Here is a 24585-nt window from a genome sequence, read left to right on the forward strand (position 1 = left end):
GGCTTTGGGAGTTGGGTTGTGGTTGGGTTGAGAGGAGAAGTCAGTTGATGTGTGAATGCTCCCGACTTCTGCCCTGGCTCTTATATACCCGCCTCCCTGGGCGTCAACCCCATCGCCAAGGCATTTTCCCCATGTTTCAGTTTATGGCTGCTTCCATAAAATCCATCTAATTACTTAAGTGTTTATTACCTAAGACACATTCCATACCTCATAAAAGGGATTCGGGTTGTTTTGCTGTCAAATGGGGACTCCTCACGGGTGTCATTGCACAGACAGCTTCATCACTTTAGTCTTCAAAGGCACAGAGCCATTATCTTCCAATCATCACACATCACTAATAGTGGCATGGAATGGCAGGTATCTGCAGCACTTCCCTGTGCTCTGTGTCTCTTCTACAGATGAACACTTCACTGGCTTTTGGGTTTCTCTTCTTTCAGCAACCATGAATTTCCATGAGACAGTTTAGGCTCTCTGACTGAAAAAGTAAGAGGAAAAAAAATTATGTCTTGTGGCTCCTAGAAGTTGAGTCCAAAAGGAGTGGATGGAGTCTGTGGGAAGTAGGTTGGGGAATGTGCAAAGAAGTAGTTTTCTACAGAATTCTAGAAAATCATTTGTTTTTTTATGCCTTTGTACATGTGTTGATCGAAGACTTGGGAGGGGTATGTGGATGGCCACAAAGAACTGTAAGAGTAACAAGGACCAGGGCCCTCATAACCTCATCTGACTGTGCTATGTGCTTAGACTTTTTATCACTTAGAGATGGGTTGTGCTGAGACTTAAGGATGAAAGGATACAGTATTCTTAGAGTGTGCCCCAGGAGAGCTGCTCCGGGGGTCCCAAAAACGAGACCCTTAGTCAAATGTGGTGCATACCGACCTCCCCTCCCCCTTGGGGGTTTCCCAGAGCTTTCAATATGCCAGAAGGCTCTGGAAGTTTTCAGTAAGGTGTTAGAGCATAAACTTCCCGCCACCCTCCTTGACCACATACTCCTGTTTATTTTCATAACTGATAAGTCAGTATTCTCTGGAGCATTCTGGCACGTGAAGTCAACTGTGTGTCTCCAACTCCATGTTCTCTTCTTACTTCATATGCCCTCCTGCTGATTTGTTTTATGTATGCCGTACCCCAGGCATAGTACTAAGTATTTAATATGCATTTTCTTTCTATATTCTGTAAGATCAGGATTATCACTATGACCATTTTCCAGGTTATAAAAAGAGAAAGGATATATTATTGGGTACAAAGTTGCATAGCTAATGAAGAATGGATTATATAACATCAATAGCTCATGTATTGAGCTATAGACAATATATTATGCATAATATATTATAGTATAATATATATATATGTGTGTGTGTGTGCATATGACCATACTGAGGAATTGAACAGAAAGCCTTACAAGGGCTCTCCCCTTGAGCTCTATCTTCAACCCTCAACTTCTTATAATTGTAGAATATATATATATATATATTCATTTATTAATGTATTAAAATGGCTTGTGTTATGTCTGGTTGTAAGTATGCATCAATAAGCATTCAGATAGGGTCCTTGTAACAATGTCCATCACAGTGGGGGAAACTGGCAGTCACAAAATAAACCGGTGAACACATAAGAACTTCAGACAGTGCCAGTTGCCATAAGGCAAGAAAACACGTTAACAGGAGTGACAGGGCGATGGTGGCGGAAGGTGGCTACTATGATTTGGGCAGTCAGATTGTTCTTGCCAGGGTGGCTGGGAAACAGAGAAGAATTATGATAGGAGACAATGTTAAAGAAGTCAGTTGGCTCCTGGTGAAATAGGGTTTTCTAGTGTATTCTACAGCGTTTAGATTTTTATTCTAAGGGCACTGAAAAATTCACCGGATGGTTTACATATTTCAAACTTATTTTTAATTGACGTGTAATTGTACATATTTAGGGGGTTCCAGTGTGTCATTTCAATACACGCATTCAATGTGTAATAGCTTGATCAGGGTAACTGACATATTTATTATCTCAGACATGACATTTGTTTGTGTTTGAAACATTCAGACTCACCTCTGAGAGTCCTTTTGACATAATCAGTTAATTGGCAAGGATCATTATCCTCGGCCGTGAAAAATTAGTAGTTATTTATTCTACTCAGATGATTTAAAGCAGAGAGGGATAGGTTTCATGTATGAAGGAAAATGATCTGCCCAGAGCTGGCGTGGAAACGGACTGACTGATGCCATGGGCGGGTGAGCCCATGATAAGAGAGAGTAGAGTTTGGGTGATGTTCGAAAGGAGAGGTGGCATGTTTTGCTAAATGAGAGGTTGTGTGTACAGTTTGTAACAGAAGCCGAAGATCCTATCCAGGTCTCAGATCTACTCTTCAGAAGGGGCCCTGAGCAAAAGCTGCCTCTCTGGTGGGGAAAGCAGTCGATACCGCCTTTAGCTGGGGACCAGGCAGGACCACACCGGTGAGCAGGAAGGAGCAGGGCTGGAGTAAGGCGCTGGAGGCTTGAGCACACGGATGGAAATTTTTGCTTACCACCTTCCAAATGGAGGCTGATGATGCTTTTTATGTGTGTTAGTCACTCTTTGTTGTGAGCCTGCCTGTGCCTAACCAACCACCACCTCCCAAGTACTCCGTGAATTTCCGGGTTGATCTTGGGTAAACCCTCCCACTCTGGCATCTCCTGAATCAGCAGCAATGCAGCAGCTTCCCACTCATGGGCCACGCGGTATTTCCGAAGTTGTCTGGAGTAGTTTATCTCGTCACAATCGTATATAACATAGAAGTCTTTGAAGTTTCTCATTCTAATAAAAATGGCTGTGAGTAAAACCATTTAGGCCTGTCTTACGGAATCCCACGATCTTTGACATTTCTGATAAACGTCTTTATAGAGGAGGTAGAAAGGAAGTGTGGCTATCTTCAGGGCTACTAGGAATATTAATCCCCTCGTCGCGGAATGCACACTTGGCGAAGCATGCATGCAAAGGATTTTGAGCGTGGGTTTAAATTCTGGACACTCCTCTCCCAGCTGAATGGTGCTTATAGTCAAGTTTGATGTAATGAACGGTTATAGTCAAGTTTGATGTAACTCTCTCTGTATATATTTTTAGATTTATTTTATGTGTATGAGTGTTCTGCTTACATGCATGCATGTGTAGCATGTACATGCCTGGTGCCTGTGGAGGTTGGAAGAAGGCACGGAATCTGGAAACTGGAGTTATAGATGGTCGTGAGGCATCATGTGGGTGCTGGGAACTGAATCTAGGTCCTTGACAAGAGCACAAGGGCTCTTAACTGCCGAGCCATCTCTCCTGCCCCAAATTTGACGTAACCCTTGCTACTGTATTGCCACTCACTGAATTACCTTCATGTTGTTTTGCTTTTTAAGAGGAGTAGTGATGTTTCCTGAGGCCAGCTGGTAGTCACTCTGTGTGTGGGTGTGTAAAAGAGGCATCTCTCTCACTCTACTCCCTGTGGACTTACGTGATTTCATTGGACATGCCAGAGAAGATTTCAAGGCATTTGGTCACTTGGCACATGTGATATTCTCACAAGTTTTACTTAACCAGCTTCCTCTGGCTGGAATTGTAAACAATTTTGGGGGAACTGTAAGTTTCCTTTAATTCTCGTGTATCATTGTGGCCTACAGAACATGCAGAGTGAAATGGAAAATCATAAACAGTGAAATAATATAGAAATATATATTCTCACTAAAGCTAAAATGGATAGAAAAATGGACACCGAGTAACGGTTATTTTTATAAAAAAAATGTTTTATATCTATAGAATAGTCTGCTGGTGCCTGCAGAAGCCAGAGAGGACATCATATCCTCCTGGATATGGTTGTGAGCTGTGGGTGTTAGGTGCTGGGAACTGAACGCAGGTCCTCTGGAAGACCTGGGAGAAAAGCCTGTGCATTTATTTTTTTTTGAGTCAGGCTCTCTCTCTGTAGTCTGTCCTAGAGTTCAATATGTAGACCAGGCTTGTCTCATAGAGATTCTCTGCCTCTACCTCTCCACCTTCCAACTGCTGGGATTAATGGTGTGTGCCATATGCCTGGCCAGCAAATGCTCTTACCTACTGAGAGAAACATCTCTCCAGGCCCTGAATAATACAGTATATGCCTGAGAGTGAGGAAAAAATGCTAGCGGGTAACTAAGTGAAATCTATTGTTGACATATTTAAATTTACAATTATTCTATGGTAGCCTTAAAATACTTGAATATTAAACATCTTTATCTTTTTGTTTTTAAGTGTGTGTGTGTGTGTGTGTGTGTGTGAACCTGTGAGTATGGGTGCCTGTGGTCATCAGAAGAGGGTGACAGAGTCCCTGGAGCTGGAGCTACAGGGGGTAGTGGGTGCTGGGACCTGAATTCAGATCTTCTACAAGAGCAGTATGTGATTTAAAATGCTGAGTCATCTCTCCAGTCCCTTAAATGTTATATTTTTAAGTTTTAGTTGATATTGGAACTTCAGTATGTGAATTTGCTAAATAGGTACCTATATACAATGATAAGGAGAAGCAATAAATTCAGATGATTTTTTAAAAGTATGATTTTAAGGTCTTTCTGTGTATTATGTCATTCAATTTTAAAACACTTTATAAAAGTTGATAAGGTTGTTAGTCTTCTTTTTTATCAGTAAAGGACAAAGGAATTGAACTGCAATTAAACCAAAGGTCTCTGGTTTCACAATCTGTTGTTATCTGACTATACATTAATCTACAATGTTACTATTACATTTTAATAAAAATATATAATCTGTTTTTTTTTCCATCGATGGTTGAACACTTTCAATGTGACTTGTCCTGTGTTAGGAGACGTCAGGTGGGCGATGGCAAGTAGGGCCCAGGCGTACTCTGAAGCATCCTTGTGTCTGCTGGGATTCACAGAGGGTGTAAGCCTGCTCTTTAAGATAGAGGGGGAGTAAAACATTGCAGCGGCAGTGAAGAGCAGCAGCAAATGCTAGCAGTGGGAAGGAACTGAATGTCCATAGACATCAGGGAGTAGAGACTGTTCTGACCACAACCACACAAGATTGGGTCTAACTATAGAAGCCCAGGGTGAGGTCAGCCTCACCGGGTCAACCACTGACAACCAAGGAAACGCCGAAAATGGCTGTTATTGTCACACTGATGCGGTGTTGAAGGACTAAACTGAATAACACATGAAGATGGTTGAAGCTCTAAGTGCTCAGCAAATGCTTCTAGGAGGGGTGGTGGTTGAATAAGCAGACCGAACCTGGAGCTCTTGTATTGTGGGTGGCCTGGGGTAAAGGTGAGGGCTTTAGTTTCATAATGTCTCATTTCTGGAGGTCTTTTACCATCTTCATCACAACCTCTGAAGCCAGTGGAGTCTCTGCTTTCTCCAGAAAGGCTACTTTCTCTCTATGTTACCCTGCTGGCGTCCTGGGATGTTGCCTGGGTGTGGACATGTTCACCACGAAGAACCAGCTGGACCTGGAAGCAATTCTCTGTCAGCATCTTTGTCTTCTTTCTTTGCTGTTTTGTTTCCTTTACTACTTCTTTGTTCTTGGATTTTCTTTAACACTTATGATTTATATTGACGGGATGTCATTTAAATACACTTAGAAAATGCAACTAGGGTACGGGGTATCATGGAACGACTTAAAATCCTAGTTGGTCAGTGAGAGAATTTGTTTTCTTGGTCAGCTGTGAAGAAAGAGGAGACCAGAAAGGAAGGAGCATTGCATGAGGAGAATGTTCCCACAAGTAGCCAGGGTGGTTGATTTTTTTTTTTTTTTAAAATAAGGATTCACTATAAATCCCAGGCTGGCCTTGGACTGGCAATTCTCCTACTTCAGTCTCTTGGGTGTTGAGTGCTGGGATTACGGGCTTGTGCTGTCGTGCCGGGGTACATGTTTGGTTTTTAAGAGTAGATTAATTGGACAAAGGGCCAATCATTCAATAGAGTGAGAAATCTCTTGTAATCTCCTTCCTTGTAGGCACAGCTATTTCCTACCCACCCACGTGTGTCTTTTTAACAATCTAAAGGGATGTCTGCTCCAAAAGATACAAATTTGAATGAAGGTAAGCAGAGAACGTTATCTCTGGAGTGCCTATCATGTGTCAAGCACATGACTAAGTATTTAGTGGGTACTCACAGCAGTTCTCTGAGAGACTGAACTCTTATTAAATAATTAAAACCAGTTCCAGAGAATCTCTGAGATCCATCTGCGCGAGCCTGTGAGTAGATCTGGGGTTTTTAACTTGTGATTTTTGATTCCTTTCATGGTCCTCCTTTGTGTCCTTCATACGGTGGAAACACGATACAGCACGTTATTTGTTTTGCTTAGCGCGTGCTAACACATAACACCTTGTCATCCTCCCAACCCCAGCTCCTGATCTATCCCTGGGCATCCTTCAGCTTTCTTTCCTTTCTGCTCACTGAAATGGTGAGTATTGGGATAATGTTTAAAAACACAAATCTCATAGTTTTCCAAGTGCTAGATCAGAATTCTGTTATTTTGTCTCCCTCGCCACATCCTGAGTGGGAAGCCCCGGAACCCTTCTCATTGGAACTCTTTGCAACCATCACTCCCAAACACTGTCATTTCTAACTTCCTCATCTTCCCTGATGCCAGCTTCTCCGGAGATGCTGAGACTTCTTTGCCCCACGGTGCCGCTGTTAACTAACACACCGGGAGGCGAGGAAGGCGTATGCTTAGAAACACACAGGCCTGACGTGAAGTCACACTTATTGCTTTGAATTAGCCTCTGTCACGCTTACAAACACAACTTTGCTTAACTCTCAGATCCTCAGCTTCACCCAAAGCCGTCACGCTTCAGCAGATGTGATGATTCACACGGTCTCCTTTGAAAAGCTCCCCAAACCGCGTAGCATTGTGTCCGTGGACTCCTCAAACAAACTCGCCTATGGGCGCTTAAAGAGCCCCACGGGCTTCTTCCACTCAAGTTGTGGTCTGGGGCATGTCAGGAACAACCAAGGGTTCTCCCAAGCACCAGTCTCTCCCTCTAAGAAGCTTTCTATAGAAAATATGGAGGTTTCTTAACCACCGAGTGTTGGGACTCATTGAGTCCTGGCTTTCAGCCGCTCTTCCCTGTCTAGAGAATTCTAATTGAAGTGACTAAAAGCTGTCCTTTGCCTAGAGGATCAGAGGATGGGATTTTTACCTGTTGACCATTGACTGCAGGGTATTTAAGCCTCCATGGTGCTATTAATGAGGGGCTTTTTGGTACCAGTATGGAAGATCTGTGTGTCGGTCTGACTCTGCGTGTGTATTCTCAACCTCCAGCCCCTTGCCCGAAGCTCGCGGGTTCTAGCGCATAGAGTGCAGACGGGGGTCCGCGGCGTGCGGCAACCGAGTACAGTGTTGCAGGGTAGTCTTTCTGGTTTCTAAATTAGATTTAATGTGGCTCAGATGTGACTCTCTGGGTGCTCCCTCTAAAGTACACAGACTAGTGTGTTCCCCACAGCCAACTATGATGAGCCACCAAAGAGAATGAGTGAGAAGTCTGAATAAATAGCTCACACTAAATAATTTAAAAAAAATTAAAGAAGGCAAATATAAGAGAGGTTAGTCAGGAGATGTCAGCTACACACAATATTTGTATTGAATTAATTTAATACAAATAATCTTCAAGTCGTTGGTTAGGAGGTTAAAAGGGCTTAAAGAAACTTCTAAGACATCATAAATTTAGTACGTGAAGAACACGTTCATTTTAAAAGAAAGAAGGAAAAAATGAAAGCATACTAATTAGAGAGGGCTTTACCCGGAAGAGTGAAACACCTTTTTGAAGGGGCGTGCCTGGCTAGTTCGTGTAGGGACTGAGAAGAGCAATGGAGCTGGTTCTTCGAGGGTGGAGATAACTGCAAATTGAACTCAGGTGCTGCCAGGGCAACGATCTGTGCCTGCTGGAGTGAAGCAGAGATCCCGAGGTGATAATCCTGGCACCCTTTGGCATCTGAGTAAGCAGAAAGTGCCCTCCTCTGCAGACCGTGCAGTTTTCCTCTCTTGCCCCCTAGTGGTCAAGTCTAGCAGAGACGCGGGCAGAGGAACAATGGGAGATTCTGGGCACCAAGACAGGATTCTTGGAGATCAGAGGGAGGATGGAGGGGCTGAAAAAATGTAACTTAACAACAGGTACACAGATCAGTTTACTCTGAAATCTACTCCAAGACAGTCATCCTTAGGTATCTGAAATCTTCACACAACGTCATTTACTTCTAGATTTACTTCTAGTTTCTCTCTGTCTGTCTCTCTCTGTCTCTCTGTCTCTCTCTGTGTCTCTGTCTCTGTCTCTGTCTCTCTCTCTCTCTCTCTCTCTCTCTCTCTCTCTCTCTCTCTCTCTCTCTCTGTGTGTGTGTGTGTGTGTGTGTGTGTGTGTGTAAGCACACCCCTGTACCTCTGTGGAGGTCAGAAGACAATTTTCAGGAGTTGTTTTTCTCCTTCCACTGTGTGGTTTCTGGGGATCAAATACAGGTTGCTAAGTCTGGTGGCAAGCGCTTTCGCCTGCTGTGAGCTATCATTTCACTGGGCCTCTTGTTTTGTTTCAGAGACAGGGTTCACACTGTAGCTCAGGCTGCCCTGAAACTCTCAGCAGCAGTTCTAACTTAGCTTCTGGAGGACTGAGATGACAGACCTGACTCAGTTGCTTGCTTCATTGTCTGTCCCTGAGGTGGTTTTCATTGTCACTTGGTTTTGGTGTTTTGCTTTTACATACTCCTGCCTATGCACACGCATGTATGTGTGGATGCACATATGTGTGGACACATGTGGAGGCCAGAGATCAATGTGGAGAATGCACCTCCATCACTTTTCATCTTATTTTAGAGACAAAGTCTCTCACTGAATGTGGAGCTCAGACAAACCGTCTGGCCAAGAATCCCCAGGGACCCTTCCTATGGAAATGTCACCCTCATTTTTTTTAATGACAGTGTTGAGGACTAAACTCAGGCCCTCATACTTGTGCAGCAAGGATTTCCCCAGGGGAGCCATCTGCTCAAGCTTCCCTTCAACATTAAGTTTGGAGGTAGATAGTTACTTCCTCTCTCTTCTTCATAAGCATCTGAGTATAAGCAACATAGTTACTCATCTGTAAACCATGGCAACAGAATATGTTTCCCAAGATCGATCTTTTAAGTAAAATTTCATCCATGTGAAGTTTAGCCTGTAGTGCCACAAAGGGGGCATAGAGGAGAAAAGCAAGCAAGGAGGGCAATATTCCCAGCAAAGATTACTACAGTGCATCACATCCCAAATGATGCAATAGGCCAAGAAGTTTCTGCAGCCCTTGATTCTGTAATTAGTGATAGGGATATACATAGTATCTATAATTCTTTTCTTCCAACACTTACTTCATTTTTTATCTGGCTCTCAGTTGGTCAGGGATTTTAACTTGGGGGTGATTCTAGCCTTTATTCTTGAAGAGTCTGCATCCACAGTGGTCCTACATTTTTGCTGTGAATTTTCCATTAATTTTTTATACTGATTCTTCATTTAATAACCTGTCTTCTTCATCTAGTCCTTTCTTGCTACAATTGAGTGGCAGCAACCCAGACTTCATCTCGAGATTCAGGATCAAGGACAAAAGTCAGCAGAGTGACCCACTTTCTATCCCTCTGAGTTCAGTGACAGGAAGAGACCAAAATAACACAATGGCAGTAACAGCTCCTAAGCTGTCATTTGCCTCCTGGTGAAAGTGTTTTCTCCTTAAGAACCAAGACCGCTAAGCCGGCATAGCTCACAATTGTGGGACAAAGAACAATAGAGAGTCTGCGTTTATTAGTTATAGAGCTACTCTTACTCCCATTGTTTCAGAAGCCATGGTCTCAGCTGACACAGGTCACAGGTCCAAATATGTTAGAGACCCTGTAAAGAATCAGTCTTCAGTGTTATCCTGAAATGATGGCACAATGGCCTTCAGGATGTCATTGGACTTCTTGGTTAGGCTATCAGGTTTGGGTTAAGAACTCACAGGTGCAAGAGCTAGTTCCAGGACAGGCTCAAAAACCACAGAGAAACCCTGTCTCGAAAAACCAAAAAAAAAAAAAAAAAAAAAAAAAAAAAGAACTCACAGGTGAAGACTAATTGGTTCCAAAGGTTTGGACCAATCACAATCATTTATTATCAAAAATTTATTTTGATATAAGATGAATTATCTGATTAGAACCAATGTGTGTGGGACAACATCGCAGAAGAGAGAACATTCTTCAAGCCTGGGAGTGGTGGGGTAGGCTTTACGTGTCCATATTTAGAATTCCTCCTCCAGGTAAATTGGAGTTCTCATCCTATAATGGACTTAACAGGCATCTATAGAACATTCCACCCAAATAGGAAAGAATATACCTTCTTCTCTGCAGCTCATGAAACCTTCTCAAAAATTGACCACATACTCGGTAACAAAGCAAACTTCCACAGTTACAAAAAATATTAGTAACCACCTGTGTTACTAATCACCATGGATTAAAGTTAGAATTCAACAACAATGCTACCCCCAGAAAGCCTACAAACTCATGGAAACTGAACAGTCAACTACTGAACCACACCTGGATCAAGGAAGAAATAAAGAAAGAAATTAAAGTCTTCCTTGAATTCAATGAAAATAAAGACACAACATACTCAAACCTATGGGACACAATGAAAGCAGTGCTAAGAGGAAAGTTCATAGCACTAAGTGCCCACTTAAAGAAAACGAAGAAAGCACACATTGGAGACTTAACAGCCCACCTGAAAGCTCTAGAAAAAAATGAAGCAGACTCACCTAGGAGGAGTAAAAGACTGGAAATAATCAAACTGAGGGCTGAAATCAACAAAATAGAAACACAGAAAACAGTCCAAAGAATCAATGAAACAAAAAGCTGGTTCTTGGAGAAAATCAACAAGATTGACAAACCCCTATCCAAACTAATCAAACGGCAGAGAGAGAATACGCAAATTAATAAGATCAGAAATGAAAAGGGGGACATAACCACAGACATAGAGGAAATTCATAGAATCATTAGATCTTACTATAAAAGCCTGTATGCCACAAAATTGGAAAATGTAAAAGAAATGGACATTATTTTAGATAAGTACCATATACCAAAGTTAAACCAGGACCAGGCGAACAATCTAAATAGACCTGTTAGTCGCGAAGAATTAGAAGCTGTTATCAAAAACCTCCCTACCAAAAAAGCCCAGGTCCAGATGGTTTCAATACAGAATTCTACCAGAACCTCCATGAATACCTAATACCTATACTCCTTAATGTATTTTACAATGTAGAAACAGAAGAGTCATTGCCAAATTCATTTTAGGAAGCTGCCATTTTTGAGAGTTGATTGTAGCCTTCCGTACCACATAACAGGAATGTTCTAGGCCTCCGGGTTTGGAAATCCACCAAGCATTGGTTTGATTGAATCACACCAACTCTCCTCACTGGTAGGTTAGCTGTGGGCGTGGGTACAGAGTCATCAATGTCAGAACCAGGGTTCTGCCTATTTCACAGGACTTGGTTCGAAGCATCAGGTGCATGTTTCAAATAAGAAGGATGAGCCGAGGTGATGAGGAAGCGAGTATAACATCTCCCATGCTCCATTTATCTGAGAAGGAATGCTGTCTCAGAAACCTAACCTCCTGCTTTGTAGGTTTCATCAGACAGTCCTGTGATGCTCTATTTCTGTAACATATTTTCTTTAAATCCTAAGCTTGTCTTCCAGTGTTAGACCCAGACATCTGTACAGCAAGTATATAGGACAGTTAATTTAACTATCGACTGTTTCTGTGTCTTTGAACTGTTGTTGAACTAGTTAGCATGCAGCTTTTTCAGACTGGTTTATTTCACTTGTTTTTATAATAAACCAAAGAGTATTTCACTGGATAGATGTCCCAGAGTTTGTTTATCCTATTCACCTGCTGAAAGATATCTTGGTCACTTACAATCAACATCAGTGCAGGTTTTCAAAGTAGATATAAGTTTTCATCTCAAATGGGTAGATATTCAGGAGCACAATTTATAGGTTCTATGGTAATAGGATGTTCAGTTTTGCAATAAGGCACCAGACTACCGAAGGGCTGTAGCATTCTGCTTCCCCATCAACAACAAGTGAGGTTTTCCATTGCTGCACATCCTCATCAGCATTTGGTTGTGTTGTTGCTTTGGATTTAATTATTCTTATAGGTGTATAAGTTCTTCTTTCTCATCCTTTTCTTTTCACCGGGAAAGACCTTCACAGCTCCCTATGAGGACTCTCTCCTTCGTAAAGCCTCTCTTGCTGCTGATGCCATCACAAAGGCCTTATTGGTCCCGTGGTGAAGCAATCATTTTCAGATTCTGCTGCTCATTCTATGTGTTCCTTTCAGTAAACACACCCAAGGTACTATTTCCAGTGTGGAGACCATCCACAGACCATCGGTCATTTCCGTAAGATCTTGAGGCATTGCTTTCTTTTGGTCCCTTTGTTCTGTCAGCCCCTCGGTGCCTTTTGTCTTTTTCTAAACTGATGCACACAGGAAGCCCAGCAACTTTAGTGCTTTTCACATAAAGTCTCAAAGATGATGTGAATTTGTTGACTTGATGGGGAGGGATCACATAGCAAGATCCATGAGCTCCCAATGATATAATTCTGCCCCTCTCTTTCTTTTTTCTCTTTTATATTTCTAGACAAAAAAATTTTCTCTCAGTTTTATATGTTGTTATTTCATATTATTCAAGTAGGGTTTTGGTACTTCCTGGCCTGTGGAGAAATACCTTATTGTAAGCAGGCCTCTCAAGACATATTGACCACAAACACTACCCACTAAGAGTGCTTCTGTGAACTGGGAGGAGATTATAATTTATCTCATCACATTGTAGCTATTTGACCATATGCTTTTTCTTTCTGGATAGCCAGGTTGTCATAGATAAGAACTGATTCTTTATGCCTTCCAGTTTCCTGCCTTACAGTGGCCATTAATGCATTTTAATGGCGAGAATAATACATGATGCATGAATGACTTAGTTTCTCAGAAGAAACAAAAGCATTCATTTAAGTACATTTTCTAAAATTGTAAGAGAGTGAAATACTAGATGAACAAGTAGAAACAAAAACCATGGTTTCTTTGCTCAGGATATAATATTTATTAAGAAACATCACAAGACACAATACTACAGATATAATGGAAATACCCAATAGGCAAGCTAATTATGATCCAAAATATAAGGAATCAAAGGCAAAATGAGGAATAGTTTAGTCTGTTTAACCTTCCTTCCTTCCTTCCTTTCTTCCTTCCTTTTTTTTTCCTGAGACAGGATTTCTCTGTGTAGCTTTGGAGTCTGTCCTGGAACTTGCTTTGTAGACCAGGCTGGCTTCGAACTCACAGAGATCTGCCTGCCTCTGCCTCCCGAGTGCTGGAATTAAAGGTGTGCACCACCACAACCAGGCTGGTCTAGCCTATTTCTTAGAGGCTGGAGGTGCAGTAAAGAACTTCCATTTTCCATGATGACATTCGAAGAATGTCTCTCAGCTGTAGTCTGGTGCCTTTGATGCTGAAAAGTTTTAAGTAAACAGAAATGAAAAACTGGTCATCAAGCAGGATGGATAGAGTTCTGGTCTGTTCTTAAGAAAAGATTTCTCAAGAGTTTGATAATTTTTAAATCCACAAGAGTTTCAGAACCAGTGTATCCAGAACGACTTGGTGAATTCTTAGCATTTCTGAATCCATTGTAGAGGGTCAAGATATTGATTATAGAACAGACCCAGACAGGACTGTGATGAACTGGTACTCTATAGCCCCATAGTAGACAATGAAGTAAAGGTTGAAGAAATTGTTACTGGTCCAGGGTTGGTCAAAAAGATGCACAATTCAGGAGCATTGAAAATCTGCAATCTGGCTCTTAACAGGTGGGTTAGCAGCAGTAGCAGCAGCAGGCTGGGCGGCAGCAGGACTGTCCACAGTAGGATGGGCGGCAGCAGGAAGCCTGGGCATGGTGCAGCTGGCAGCAGGTTGGGGGAATAGAGCTCACCACACAACAGGGGGGCAGGTAGGTGCCCTCCACGCGGCAGTCTGGGCGGCACCATCTAACGCGGTAGCTCACGCCTCCATAGCCACCCTCCTGGCCGTAGCCAATGCCACCCCCGACGCCATAGCCGTAGCCACCCCCGATGCCATAGCCGTAGCCACCCCCGATGCCATAGCCGTAGCCACCTTCGCAGCAGCTTGGTTGGAAGCAGCTGGAGCCGCAGGTAGCACCTGTGGAGCAAGAGGGAAAGCCGCAGAAGCTAGTAGCACAGCAGGCCATGATGTTAGGAGTTGGTTGGGTGCTGAGGAGCTGGGATGAGTTTCTGAGTTTGGGAGCTGACCTGAACATGGGCCCTTTATATAGTCGAGCGAGCTAGTGCTTATAAAATTCTTAACATATTTTTCTTGTTTTTGTTTAAATTTGTTCCTCAGTGGTACTCTGATTGGCTTCCATTGAAATTCTTGTGACATATGATGGGAATGACTTTGTTTTATAAGGTTGTTGCGACTCGTTCTCTGGGCCATGTACTCTTTAGGGGAGTGTTTGTGGTTTCCATGTTCAAAGAACCTTCTCACTTTAGGTTAGGGCGACACCCTTATTGTGAATAGTTGCCATTCCTCTTGGGCATCTATGCACAGCTCGGAAACAGAGGACAATTTGTTCTTTCCAAGAATCATTTTTTCCCTCCTGGATACATAGACCGAGTTACATTTAATTGAGTACATTGGGGTGTTTGATCACATGTCATAGACGCATCTTCCACATTGGCTCTGTCCAGCCCCATCTCAAATGAGCTTCGTAGCTCTTGTCCTTCCAGCTGCTTGGTAACGTGTGAGCACTGTATTTCAGGCCAGAGTTTTTTCGTTGTGAACCAAGCAACATGGTTTTTCAGAAAGTATCTAGCCTGATTTTGATAGAGTCTTATTAAATGTTTATTGAATCTGATTCAGTGGGGGAGTAACTGAGGGGGCGGAGCATCAGGCATGATTCATGGACGCCTGAGCCACTCGAGAATGAGTAAATAACACTTTCAAGCTGTAGCACTGCCCACAAAGGAGGCTCATTTGCTGTGGAGACACTGGGGAACGTCGAGTTATTTTTGTCTTAATTTGGCGGTTGAACAAAAGCTTGGGGGAAAATATCTAGGAGTCATGACATCTTGAAAAAATGCACAGCCACTCAATTTTCTGGAATGTACCATCCTGTTTGTGATCCATCCTTGCTGCCAATCTAATGAGAGAGGTAAGTTCTGGGAACTTGTAAATAACCTCGAAAGAATTTTCTCATGTCTTCTTAGATTTTTGTATTTTATGTGTTGTAGTCAATGTCTTACCCAAGAGTTAAAATTAGATGATAAAATCTGTCTCATTTTCCAAAAAGGCATGTTTTGACTGGCTTGTAAATTTTAGATTGTGATATTTATGTTTGAGATTTCTAACACATCTGTATGACATGAGGCTGGAACTCAGCAGTTATACCCCAAAGTTGTCTGCTCTTCTCTCACCTAGCACAGAGGTACCCCTCTTACCCTTGGCAAGTGCAGGTGAATACTGCAGTTGAAGTTTACAGAGCTGGGAACCAAAGGGAACGAGAAGGCCAAGTAGTAGGAACTAAATCCAAGTTGTCTCAGAAATGGTATTGGTAGATATTTTCTAATCTATTTAGTAGATAATCTGGTTTCTTTATTTTGTACATGGATGAAGAAAAACATTTACTGGACTGAAAGGGACAAGGTCAGAGCTGATAGAAAAAGTTCATCCAGGGTAATTCTATTTGTCTGGATCTATTTTAATAAAACATCCACATATTGAAATAGCCATGAAGATTATTTAATGCACAGAACATTTTTTATTAGCAGATGACTCAAGCATAAAGTAATTTTCACATAGCAATTTTGTTTTAGACTTAGATATCTATGCCTGAAGATTATTACGGTCTGTAGGTGGGCAGCTTAAAATTAGAAGATGGACAGAAATCTATCCAAGTGTGCACAAAACACTTTATTTGAGAGCAACAGAGATTATTGAAGTAGAAAGCATGGCTGAAGATATGTGGAGACCAAGAACTAGGGAAGGAAGTCCATATGTCACTGGAATGAAGTTCCACCCCATCCTGGTGCACTGCCTAAGCAAAGCAGAGTCCTTTGAACACATCAACTGAGGTGTGTTTGCAGTAAACTAATTCCAGCACATCTGTGTGGTCCCGATGAATAGTTTCACTACTGATGAGCAGGTTAGCGACATGAAGATACTTAGCATCCACCACACAGAGCATTTTCTTAGAGATCCACGCAATTCTGCAGGACTTTCCATTTCATTCTGAGTTACCCAGCACCCTAGCTCTTAGCAGCTGGGCTCAGAGCAGCTTGGGGGGCAGCAGTAGCAGCAGCAGGCTGGGCGGCAGCAGGACTGTCCACAGTAGGATGGGCGGCAGCAGGAGGCCTGGGCATGGTGCAGCTGGCAGCAGGTTGGGGGTGTGCTGCTCACCACACAGCAGGGGGGCAGGCAGGTGCCCTCCACGCGGCAGTCTGGGCGGCACCATCTGACGCGGCAGCTCACGGCTCCACTGCCACCCTCCTGGCCACTGCCAGTTCCACAGCAGCTTGGTTGGCAGCAGCAGGGCTGGCAGCAGCTGGACTGGGAGCAGCAGGGCTGGCAGCAGCTGGACTGGGAGCAGCAGGGCTGGCAACAGCTGGACTGGGAGCAACAAGGCTGACAACAGCTAGATTGGGAGCAGCTGGGCTGGCAGCAGCTGGTCTGACAACAGCTGGGCTGGCAGCAGCTAGAGCCACAGGTGCCACCGGTGGAGCATGTGGGAAAGCCACAGAAGCTAGTAGCGCAGCAGGCCATCGTGTAAGGAGTCAAGTTGGTTGTTCTGTGAAGAGAAGTTTCTGAGTTTGGACTGTACCTTCCTCACCTGACCTTTTATATATTCCTTAGAGCTGCGTATTCATCTCGCATTTAGCATCTTTCCTTGATGCTAGTTTGCAAAGTCGGTCTTTGATTGGTCAATATCTGAGTAATTGAGAAAAATTATAAACAGTGTTTACATCGTCTGCTGTAGTCAATGATCAATTAGTGGCACTGAGCTTCCTCTTTTCCCTCTGGTCTAGGGGAAGGTGTATTGACAAACATGACAGCCCTCTATAAAAGTCACATGACAGACAGTGGGCCAAACAGGGCCTAGGCTTGCTTTGTCTCAGCTGACCTTTGATAACCTTAGGCACAGTGCATCCAAAGGGAACATTTGTTTAATAAGCAGCCACTCATCAACAATCATGATTTCATAAACAGTTTCCTTAGACTCTGTAAGACTAATATTGGTGTCATCAAGACACGAGCCATTTAATTGATCGGCATCTAAACAAAGTCAGCCTCTCTGGGATCATTCTGTGCAGGACAGAAGATCCTTAAGGCTCCATGCTTCCTCCTTTTGATCACCAATGCACATATTACAAACTGAAGCCTTTGATGACTTTGCCTTTACGTTGTTTTCTGTCTTTGTCATACTATCTCTCTCTCTCTCTCTCTATCCATCTATCTATCTATCTATCTATCTATCTATCTATCTATCTATCTACCATGCATACTATGTATAGTATTTATTGCATGATATAAACAAATACTATTTAACAAGGTAATCACCAATGTACACATCACAAACTGAAGCCTTTAATGATTTTGCATTATTTTGTCTTTGTTACTTTAAATGTCTTTATTTAATGCAATATATATGTTATCAATACATACCATTTAACAAGTCAAACAATAATGGAGTCATATAAAGAAAAATTGATGTCTCTTTTTCTCAATGTGCACATACATGCACACACACACACGCATATCTTTTCCTAAATTAGTACACCAGAGATGACCAATATCAGCTGTTTGGTGTTTATTCTTTGGCACCATCATTCATACGTCTAGAAGTAATGACGTGTGTGTATGTGTGTGTGTATCTTCTATTTCAATAAAATGTGAGTTTTATACATGTTTAACTTCAAATTTTAATTGTGACAAATACTCATTGCATGAAGTTTATGTCAACATTTGAAGTATTTACGTCAATCATCTTAACCTTTGGGTCTTATTATCCCTATTGAAAAACTTTTGACTATGCGTAAGGATTTGTTTCTGGGCATTCCACTCTGATTGTCTATTTTTGTGTTAATGCCACACTATTTTGATTACTTTAGCTTTTAAATACATTTTGAAATCAGGAAGCTTACAAAACTAGTCTTGTTCTTTTAAAAAAAGTTCTTTTATTTTTCATTCTGTGTATATGTGTTGGTATGTACCTTACATGGGAGTGGAGATGCCTGTGGAGGCCAGAGGAGACGGATCCCCTTGGAGCTGGAGTTTCAGGCAGTTGTGAGCTGCTCCGGAAACTTCCATAAAAGCAGCATTGAGATTTGGATAGGGATTGCACTAAATCTGTAGATCTGTCAGTGCTATCATTATTTTCACAGTATAAGTTTTACAGTTCATGAACATGGGATATCTTTCCACTTATTTACATCTTTTAAAATTTGTCTCAGCAATCTTTTGTTATTTTTGTTGTCCAAATATTTTCCCTCAGTCAAATTGATCCCTTTAGAGTTTGTTTTTCTCCTGAGGCCATTGTAAATGTAATGCTTTTTGCAACTTCTTTTTCCTATGGTTTACTTTTAGTATATAGAAATCCAAGTCTCTCTCTCTCTCTCTCTCTCTCTCTCTCTCTCTCTCTCTCTGTGTGTGTGTGTTGTTTGTGTGTTTGTATTGGTAGCTTTGCTAAATTCATTGCTTGGCCTTAACACTTCTTTTCTGTATGGATGTTTAGGTGTGTGTGTGCAAGATCCTGCTATCTTCGGACAGAGATAATTTTACTTTTTCCAATTTGGTTGACATTTATTTCTTTTCTTTACTCTAGCTAGTGCTTCTGGTAGTATGATGAGCAGCATACCAAAAGTTAACATTCTTGTCTAATTCCCAAGCTAATGGGAAAATCTATCAAGCTTTGGCTACTGAGTACGAGGTTAACTGCATTCTTTTAATTGACGGCTTTTACTGTATCGAGGTAGTTTCATTCTTTTCCTAGCTTATTGAATTCTTTAAGTTAAAAATTACATTTGTGTATGTATCAGTGTATGTACGTGTGTGTGTGTGTGTGTGTGTGTGTGTGTGTGTGTTAGTGCATGTGTGGAGGTTCAAAGATAACTTGCAGGGATCAGTTCTCTTCTTCCATCATAGGAGTTCCTGGAATCAAACTCAGGTTGTCTGCTTGGAAGTAGCTTTTGCCCACTGAGCCGTCTACTTAGCCCCACTGTTTACAGGGTTTAAAGGGTTTTGAAATTCATCAAAACTTTTTTTGGGGGGTGGGAACAGTTGAGATAACCATGTATGTGTCCCCCTTTTAATCTGTCAAATAATGATTGCACTGATGTTTTTATATGCTAGACAATTCCTGCATTGTGAGATAAATTCTCACTTAGTAATGCTTTTTGATCATTTTATTATCCCATTGAATTGTTTGATAATATTTGACTGATTACTGTTGTATGAATATTGATCGGGAATATTATTCTGCGGTTTTCTTATTTTACTTTGCCATCAGACTGATGGTGGCTTCATAGACTGAGTTTGGAAGCATTTTTTCTCCTCTTTTATTTTTAACCCTAATTGCCAGGACAATGAACATTTTTTTTTTTTTGGAGATAGTTCTTGCTAATTGCCAGTAATTTTTTTAATGTATTTGGTAGAATTTATCTGTGAACACATCTGGTTCTTGGACCTTTTTTGTTGGGAAATTTTTGATTACAGATTCTGTGTCCTTTTTAGTTATAGTTGTGGTCAATTTTTCAAGTTTTTTATGACTGAGTATTGATAGAGTGTATGTTTGTAGAATTTTTCCATAGATATGCTTGTATCTGGATATCATATATCTACATTATTCAATTTCTTTATATGTGAGGAGGCCAGAGGTTGATACTAGATATCTTCTCAATTACTCTCCATTTCCTTGTTCTGAGACAGGGTGAGTAAGCTTGGAGCTTGCTGGTATTCATGGCCACACTCAACTTTTTTTCTTTCATGGGTGCTGAGGAGCAAACTCAGGTTCTCATGCTTAAGTGACAAGCATTTGACCAACTGATTCCAGTTTTTTAGTAGATCCTATATATAAAGCTCATTTTAAGAGCCATATAGTACTTCAGAGTACAAAAATAGCAGTTTATTTACTTATTTTTATAAATTGTCTTAATTTTTTTTATTGTTTTTGTTTCTGTTTTTTCAAGACAGGGTTTCTCTGTGTAACAGCTCTGGCTGTCATGGAACTCACTCTGTAGACCAGGCTGGCCTCAAACACATAGATGTCTGCCTGCCTCTGCCTCCTGAGTCCTGGGATTAAAGGCGTGCGCTACCACCACCAGACTAATTTTAATTTTTAAAACAAAACCATATTACACAATTTCCCCCTTCCCATGTCACCTGTCACTCTTTACTCCATCTCAAATTAGTGTCTTTCTTGTCTTTAATGATTATTGTTATGTATAGATGGACATAAACCTATAGATACAGTGTTCTGAATCTATTCGGTGCTCTTTGTACATACATGGTTTCAGAGCTGACCATTTGGTGTTGGATAACCAACTAAGAGCCTCATCCTTGAAGAAGACTAATTCTCCTACTCTTTAGTTCCAGTCCCCGGAACTAAAAGAACCAGATGTGGTGGCACATACCTGCAATCTCAGTACTTGAGAATGGAGGCAGGCGAACAAGAAGTTCAAGGTTACATATTCAGACATGGTTACATAGTAAAATTGAGGCTAGCCAGGATGTGTGAGACCCTGTTTTCAAACAAACAAACCCCAAACACAAAACAGTATGTGATAACGATGGAAGGTTGAATTTGCGCATTTGCACAAGTGTTTGTGTTTCCTTTTCTTCTATAAGCATTGGGCAGTTTATGTGATGAACCTGAAAGTAGATGGTGGTTAGAATTAAGGGAGCAGAAGGACAGACTGTGCCCCCGTTTATGCCCTGTCCTTATAAGGCACTTTTGGATTTGAGTAGGTTGCTAGACAGTCTGTCAGGGAAGTGAGCTCTTGGCTTACCCTTTGCCCTTTGTTCATACCTCCTATTTTTCTGAGTTTGTTACTATTTAAATGTATAAATTTTGATTTAAACCAAACCAAATTCTCATTTGATTCTTCACAGTTATTTATTTTATGTGTGTCTGTGGGCTGCAGGGCTTATGAGGAGGTAAGAAAACAACTTGAAGGACTCAGTTCTTCTCCTTCCACCAGTGTTAAATCAGGTGGTCAGTCTTGGCCACAAGCTCCTTTACCACGGAGCCATGTGATTTTATATCTATCTATCATATCTATCTATCTATCTATCTATCTATCTATTCACCCATCTATTATCTATCTATCTATCTATCTATCTAACTCTACAACCACCTATCTATTATCCTATTATCTATCTATCATTTATCTATCATCTATCTGTCTGTCTGTCTTGAGTAAATATTGAGTAAAATCTTGGTTATCTTCACTTTCTATTTAAAAAATTGTAAAAAAAAAACAGTTTTAAAATTTTCTTTTGCTTGTGAGGTTTTCTTGGGAGAGACTGGCCATCCTTGCCTATCCCTTTCTGTCCTGCAAGATTCTTAATAAAATGGAAATGGGTAGCTTGTTAGCACGTGTTACCACTGTTTTAAGATTGCCAGAAAAAGCTTCCTTCTAGTGGATGGGAAAGGAAGTCACATTTAGATTCTGCAATTGTGGCTTCTATGTCATTTAGTTGTAAAAGTACTGGGTGAGATTGAGAGACACTGAGTATCACAGTCAGTGATAGTTGTCAGCCTGACAATGATGTGGTATTCCCCTCTGTATGCTGTGAATATGTTTTATTACCATTGGTTAACAAAGAAGCTTTTTTGATGTATAGCAGGCCAGAATATAGCTAGGTCAGAAGGGGTATATAGAGAGAGTAAGCAGAGTCCAGGAGACACAGTGTAGCTGCAAAAGGAGAGAGACCCCAAACATCCCTCCATGATTCCCTACTCCAGGTTCTTGCCCTGACTTCCCTGGACGTGTAAGCCAAACAGCCCTCCTCTTCTCCATGTTGCGTTTGGTCAGGGTGTTTAACAACAGCAACAAAATGAAACAAGAACATGAAAGTGTTGCAGCTTTTTATGGGGTTTATTCACCGTTGGAGTTCACCCCATTTCCTAACAAAGTATAAGAAGAACAATATAGACTATAAAAATGGACTGATGAGATAGCTCAATGGGTAAAGGCACTTGCCACCAAGCCTGATGACCTAAGTCCAATGCGTAGAACCATCAGGTGGAAGGAGAGACTGCCTCTGAGCCCCACTTTCATGCCATGGCACGTGCATGCCTCATTTCCCAAGCAAATAAAGAAAGGTAATAAAATCAAACTCAGAAATGTTCTATGTGGCTCTATCGAGTATCTATCATTTGCACACTAAGTAAAAAGAAGCAAATTTTTGATATGACAACAGACATAATTTATTACCTTTGATACATTAGTCTTTTTTCCCCACAAGAACAATATACAGAACAGTGAAAGAAAAATGGAAAATATCTTAGCATCGAAGATTCTTCCATGGTTTTGGTAGCCCCCAACCCTTGTAACATGGGGACAAGTCTAAGGAAAATTGATTTTCTCATTTTGAGGTCAAATTTGGATTTTATTATTTTCATGAGGGATATCAAAGTTTTTCCAGTATTAGAAAAAAAATTTCTGTTTGGCTATTTGGTAACTCCTCCCCGTCAAATACAAGCCAAATCAAAGTTCAAGAATGAGTTAGTGGCCCCAGACTTGAGGTTGAATCTTTGGGTAACAGCAATCTGGATCTTAACAGGTGGGCTGGCAGCAGCTGGGCTCAGAGCAGCTTGGGGGGCAGCAGTAGCAGCAGCAGGCTGGGCGGCAGCAGGACTGTCCACAGTAGGATGGGCGGCAGCAGGAGGCCTGGGCATGGTGCAGCTGGCAGCAGGTTGGGGGTGTGCTGCTCACCACACAGCAGGGGGGCAGGCAGGTGCCCTCGACGCGGCAGTCTGGGCGGCACCATCTGACACGGCAGCTCACGCCTCCACTGCCACCCTCCTGACCACTGCCAGTTCCACAGCAGCTGGGCTGGCAGCAGCTGGACTGGGAGCAGCAGGGCTGGCAGCAGCTGGACTGGGAGCAGCAGGGCTGGCAGCAGCTGGACTGGGAGCAGCAGGGCTGGCAGCAGCTGGACTGGGAGCAGCAGGGCTGGCAACAGCTGGACTGGGAGCAGCTGGGTTGACAGCAGCTGGACTGGGAGCAGCTGGGTGGGCAGCAGCTGGTCTGACAACAGCTGGGCTGGCAGCAGCTAGAGCCACAGGTGCCACCGGTGGAGCATGTGGGAAAGCCACAGAAGCTAGTAGAGCAGCAGGCCATGGTATCAGACGTTGCTCTGTGCGGAAGGTTTCTTTGCTTGGAGAAGTTTTTTGAGTCTGGATAGTGACTACCACTCCAGTCCTTTTATAATCCTTGCCTGGCTGCTGTTTCCCTAATTTCCAAAGCCTCTTCCTTGTTTATGTTTATGTAATTTTCCTCTAAATGATAATTGTTTGTTCCCGAGTTACGTGTTCAGTCTTCTGAAAGCCTGTAAATGGTTATTTTATTTGGTGTTCAATTAGGGTTCTTAACTACAGTGAAGCAGTCATTAGCCTTCGTTGGATGCATAAGCATGGATCACCCATATTCGCTATAATTTCCCTGTTGCTGAAGGATAATCGACGAATCCTGCTCCTACTTAAGGAGTGTCACAATTACTCAGTGTTGACCCTTGTAATTGGGTCTTGAATCTCACTCACATTGGGAAGCAAGGTGGGTTCAACTGGACAGAAAAGATTCCTTCTCTGCACCTGGAAAATGTGATTGGATGGTTACCAGTAATGTTTATTTTGAGCATTTATCATGTACCTAGAAACCTACCAGAGCTGATATCAACTCTTTTCCTTTTCGTGGCGTTCCTAAGGCTGGGTCCTACTGCTGCTCCTGTAATATTGGGGAGTTTTGTGTGACTCCTCACAGTGGGAGTGGCGGTGTCTCTGACTGTTTTGCTTGCCCTTGGGACCCTTTTCCTCTACTGTGTTGCTTCGTTCAACCCTGATATGAGGGTTTGCGCCCAGTCTTATTATACCATTGCTATTCCTGGGAGGCCTGCTCTTTTCTGAAGGGAAACAAATGGGGAGTGGTTCTGGGGGAGCGTGGAGGTGGAGGAGGGACTGGGAAGAGAGGAGGGAGAAGAAATGAGGGTCAGGATGCATTATATGAGAAAAGAGTAAATAAAAAAAGAAAGAAAGAAATTAAAGAAGAAGAATAGAAAGAAAGAAAGGGAGGAAGGAAGGAGGGAAGGAAGGAAGGAAGAAAGGAAGGAAGGAAGGAAGGAAGGTTCCCCAAGGCCATAAAAAAACCAAGTGGTGAATCTTAAGTCCGAGTGTCTACCATCTGACTGAGGATAAAACTTAGTTTTCTTTTTCTATGTGTGTGTGTATGTGTGTGCACATTTATGCATGTGAGTGAGTGCATGCATGTGCTATGGAGCTCCTGAGGAGCTCAGAAGACAGCTTCAGGTGTGGGTCCTCACCCTCCACCTTGTCTGAAACAG

The 24585-nt window shown here is 42.1% G+C and overlaps 3 protein-coding genes across 3 annotated transcripts; all 3 read right to left on the reverse strand.

Annotated features, from left to right (window-relative positions):
• Nucleotides 1-13825: 13825 nt before the first annotated feature.
• Nucleotides 13826-14218, reverse strand: LOC121442507 (keratin-associated protein 9-3-like). The gene has a single exon (XM_041644104.1). The coding sequence runs from the start codon at nucleotides 14216-14218 to the stop codon at nucleotides 13826-13828; it is 393 nt and encodes a 130-aa protein (XP_041500038.1).
• A 2063-nt stretch (nucleotides 14219-16281) lies between these two features.
• On the reverse strand, nucleotides 16282-16788 carry LOC121442490 (keratin-associated protein 9-3). Its single transcript, XM_041644085.1, has 2 exons — nucleotides 16736-16788; nucleotides 16282-16636 (listed from the first exon to the last, which is right to left on the reverse strand). Exons 1-2 carry the CDS (start codon nucleotides 16786-16788, stop codon nucleotides 16282-16284), a joined length of 408 nt encoding a protein of 135 aa, XP_041500019.1.
• Nucleotides 16789-22802: 6014 nt separating this feature from the next.
• LOC121442489 (keratin-associated protein 9-3-like) lies at nucleotides 22803-23369 on the reverse strand. The gene has a single exon (XM_041644084.1). It carries the CDS (start codon nucleotides 23367-23369, stop codon nucleotides 22803-22805), a length of 567 nt encoding a protein of 188 aa, XP_041500018.1.
• Nucleotides 23370-24585: the final 1216 nt, after the last annotated feature.

Source organism: Microtus oregoni, unplaced genomic scaffold (assembly GCF_018167655.1).
Source record: "Microtus oregoni isolate MIOR12 unplaced genomic scaffold, Mior012 000091F_ref0000469, whole genome shotgun sequence".
Lineage (NCBI taxonomy): Eukaryota > Metazoa > Chordata > Mammalia > Rodentia > Cricetidae > Microtus > Microtus oregoni.

Bases quoted from the DNA above. Each gene is read 5' to 3' on its own strand.
- LOC121442507 (XM_041644104.1), bottom strand. From the start codon at position 14,218: ATGGCCTGCTGTGCTACTAGCTTCTGCGGCTTTCCCTCTTGCTCCACA.
- LOC121442490 (XM_041644085.1), bottom strand. From the start codon at position 16,788: ATGGCCTGCTGCGCTACTAGCTTCTGTGGCTTTCCCACATGCTCCACC. The intron at 16,637-16,735 runs CACCTGTGGCTC...TTGTTGCTCCCA, and splicing joins CCCACATGCTCCACCGGTGG to GTCCAGCTGTTGCCAGCCCT.
- LOC121442489 (XM_041644084.1), bottom strand. From the start codon at position 23,369: ATGGCCTGCTGCTCTACTAGCTTCTGTGGCTTTCCCACATGCTCCACC.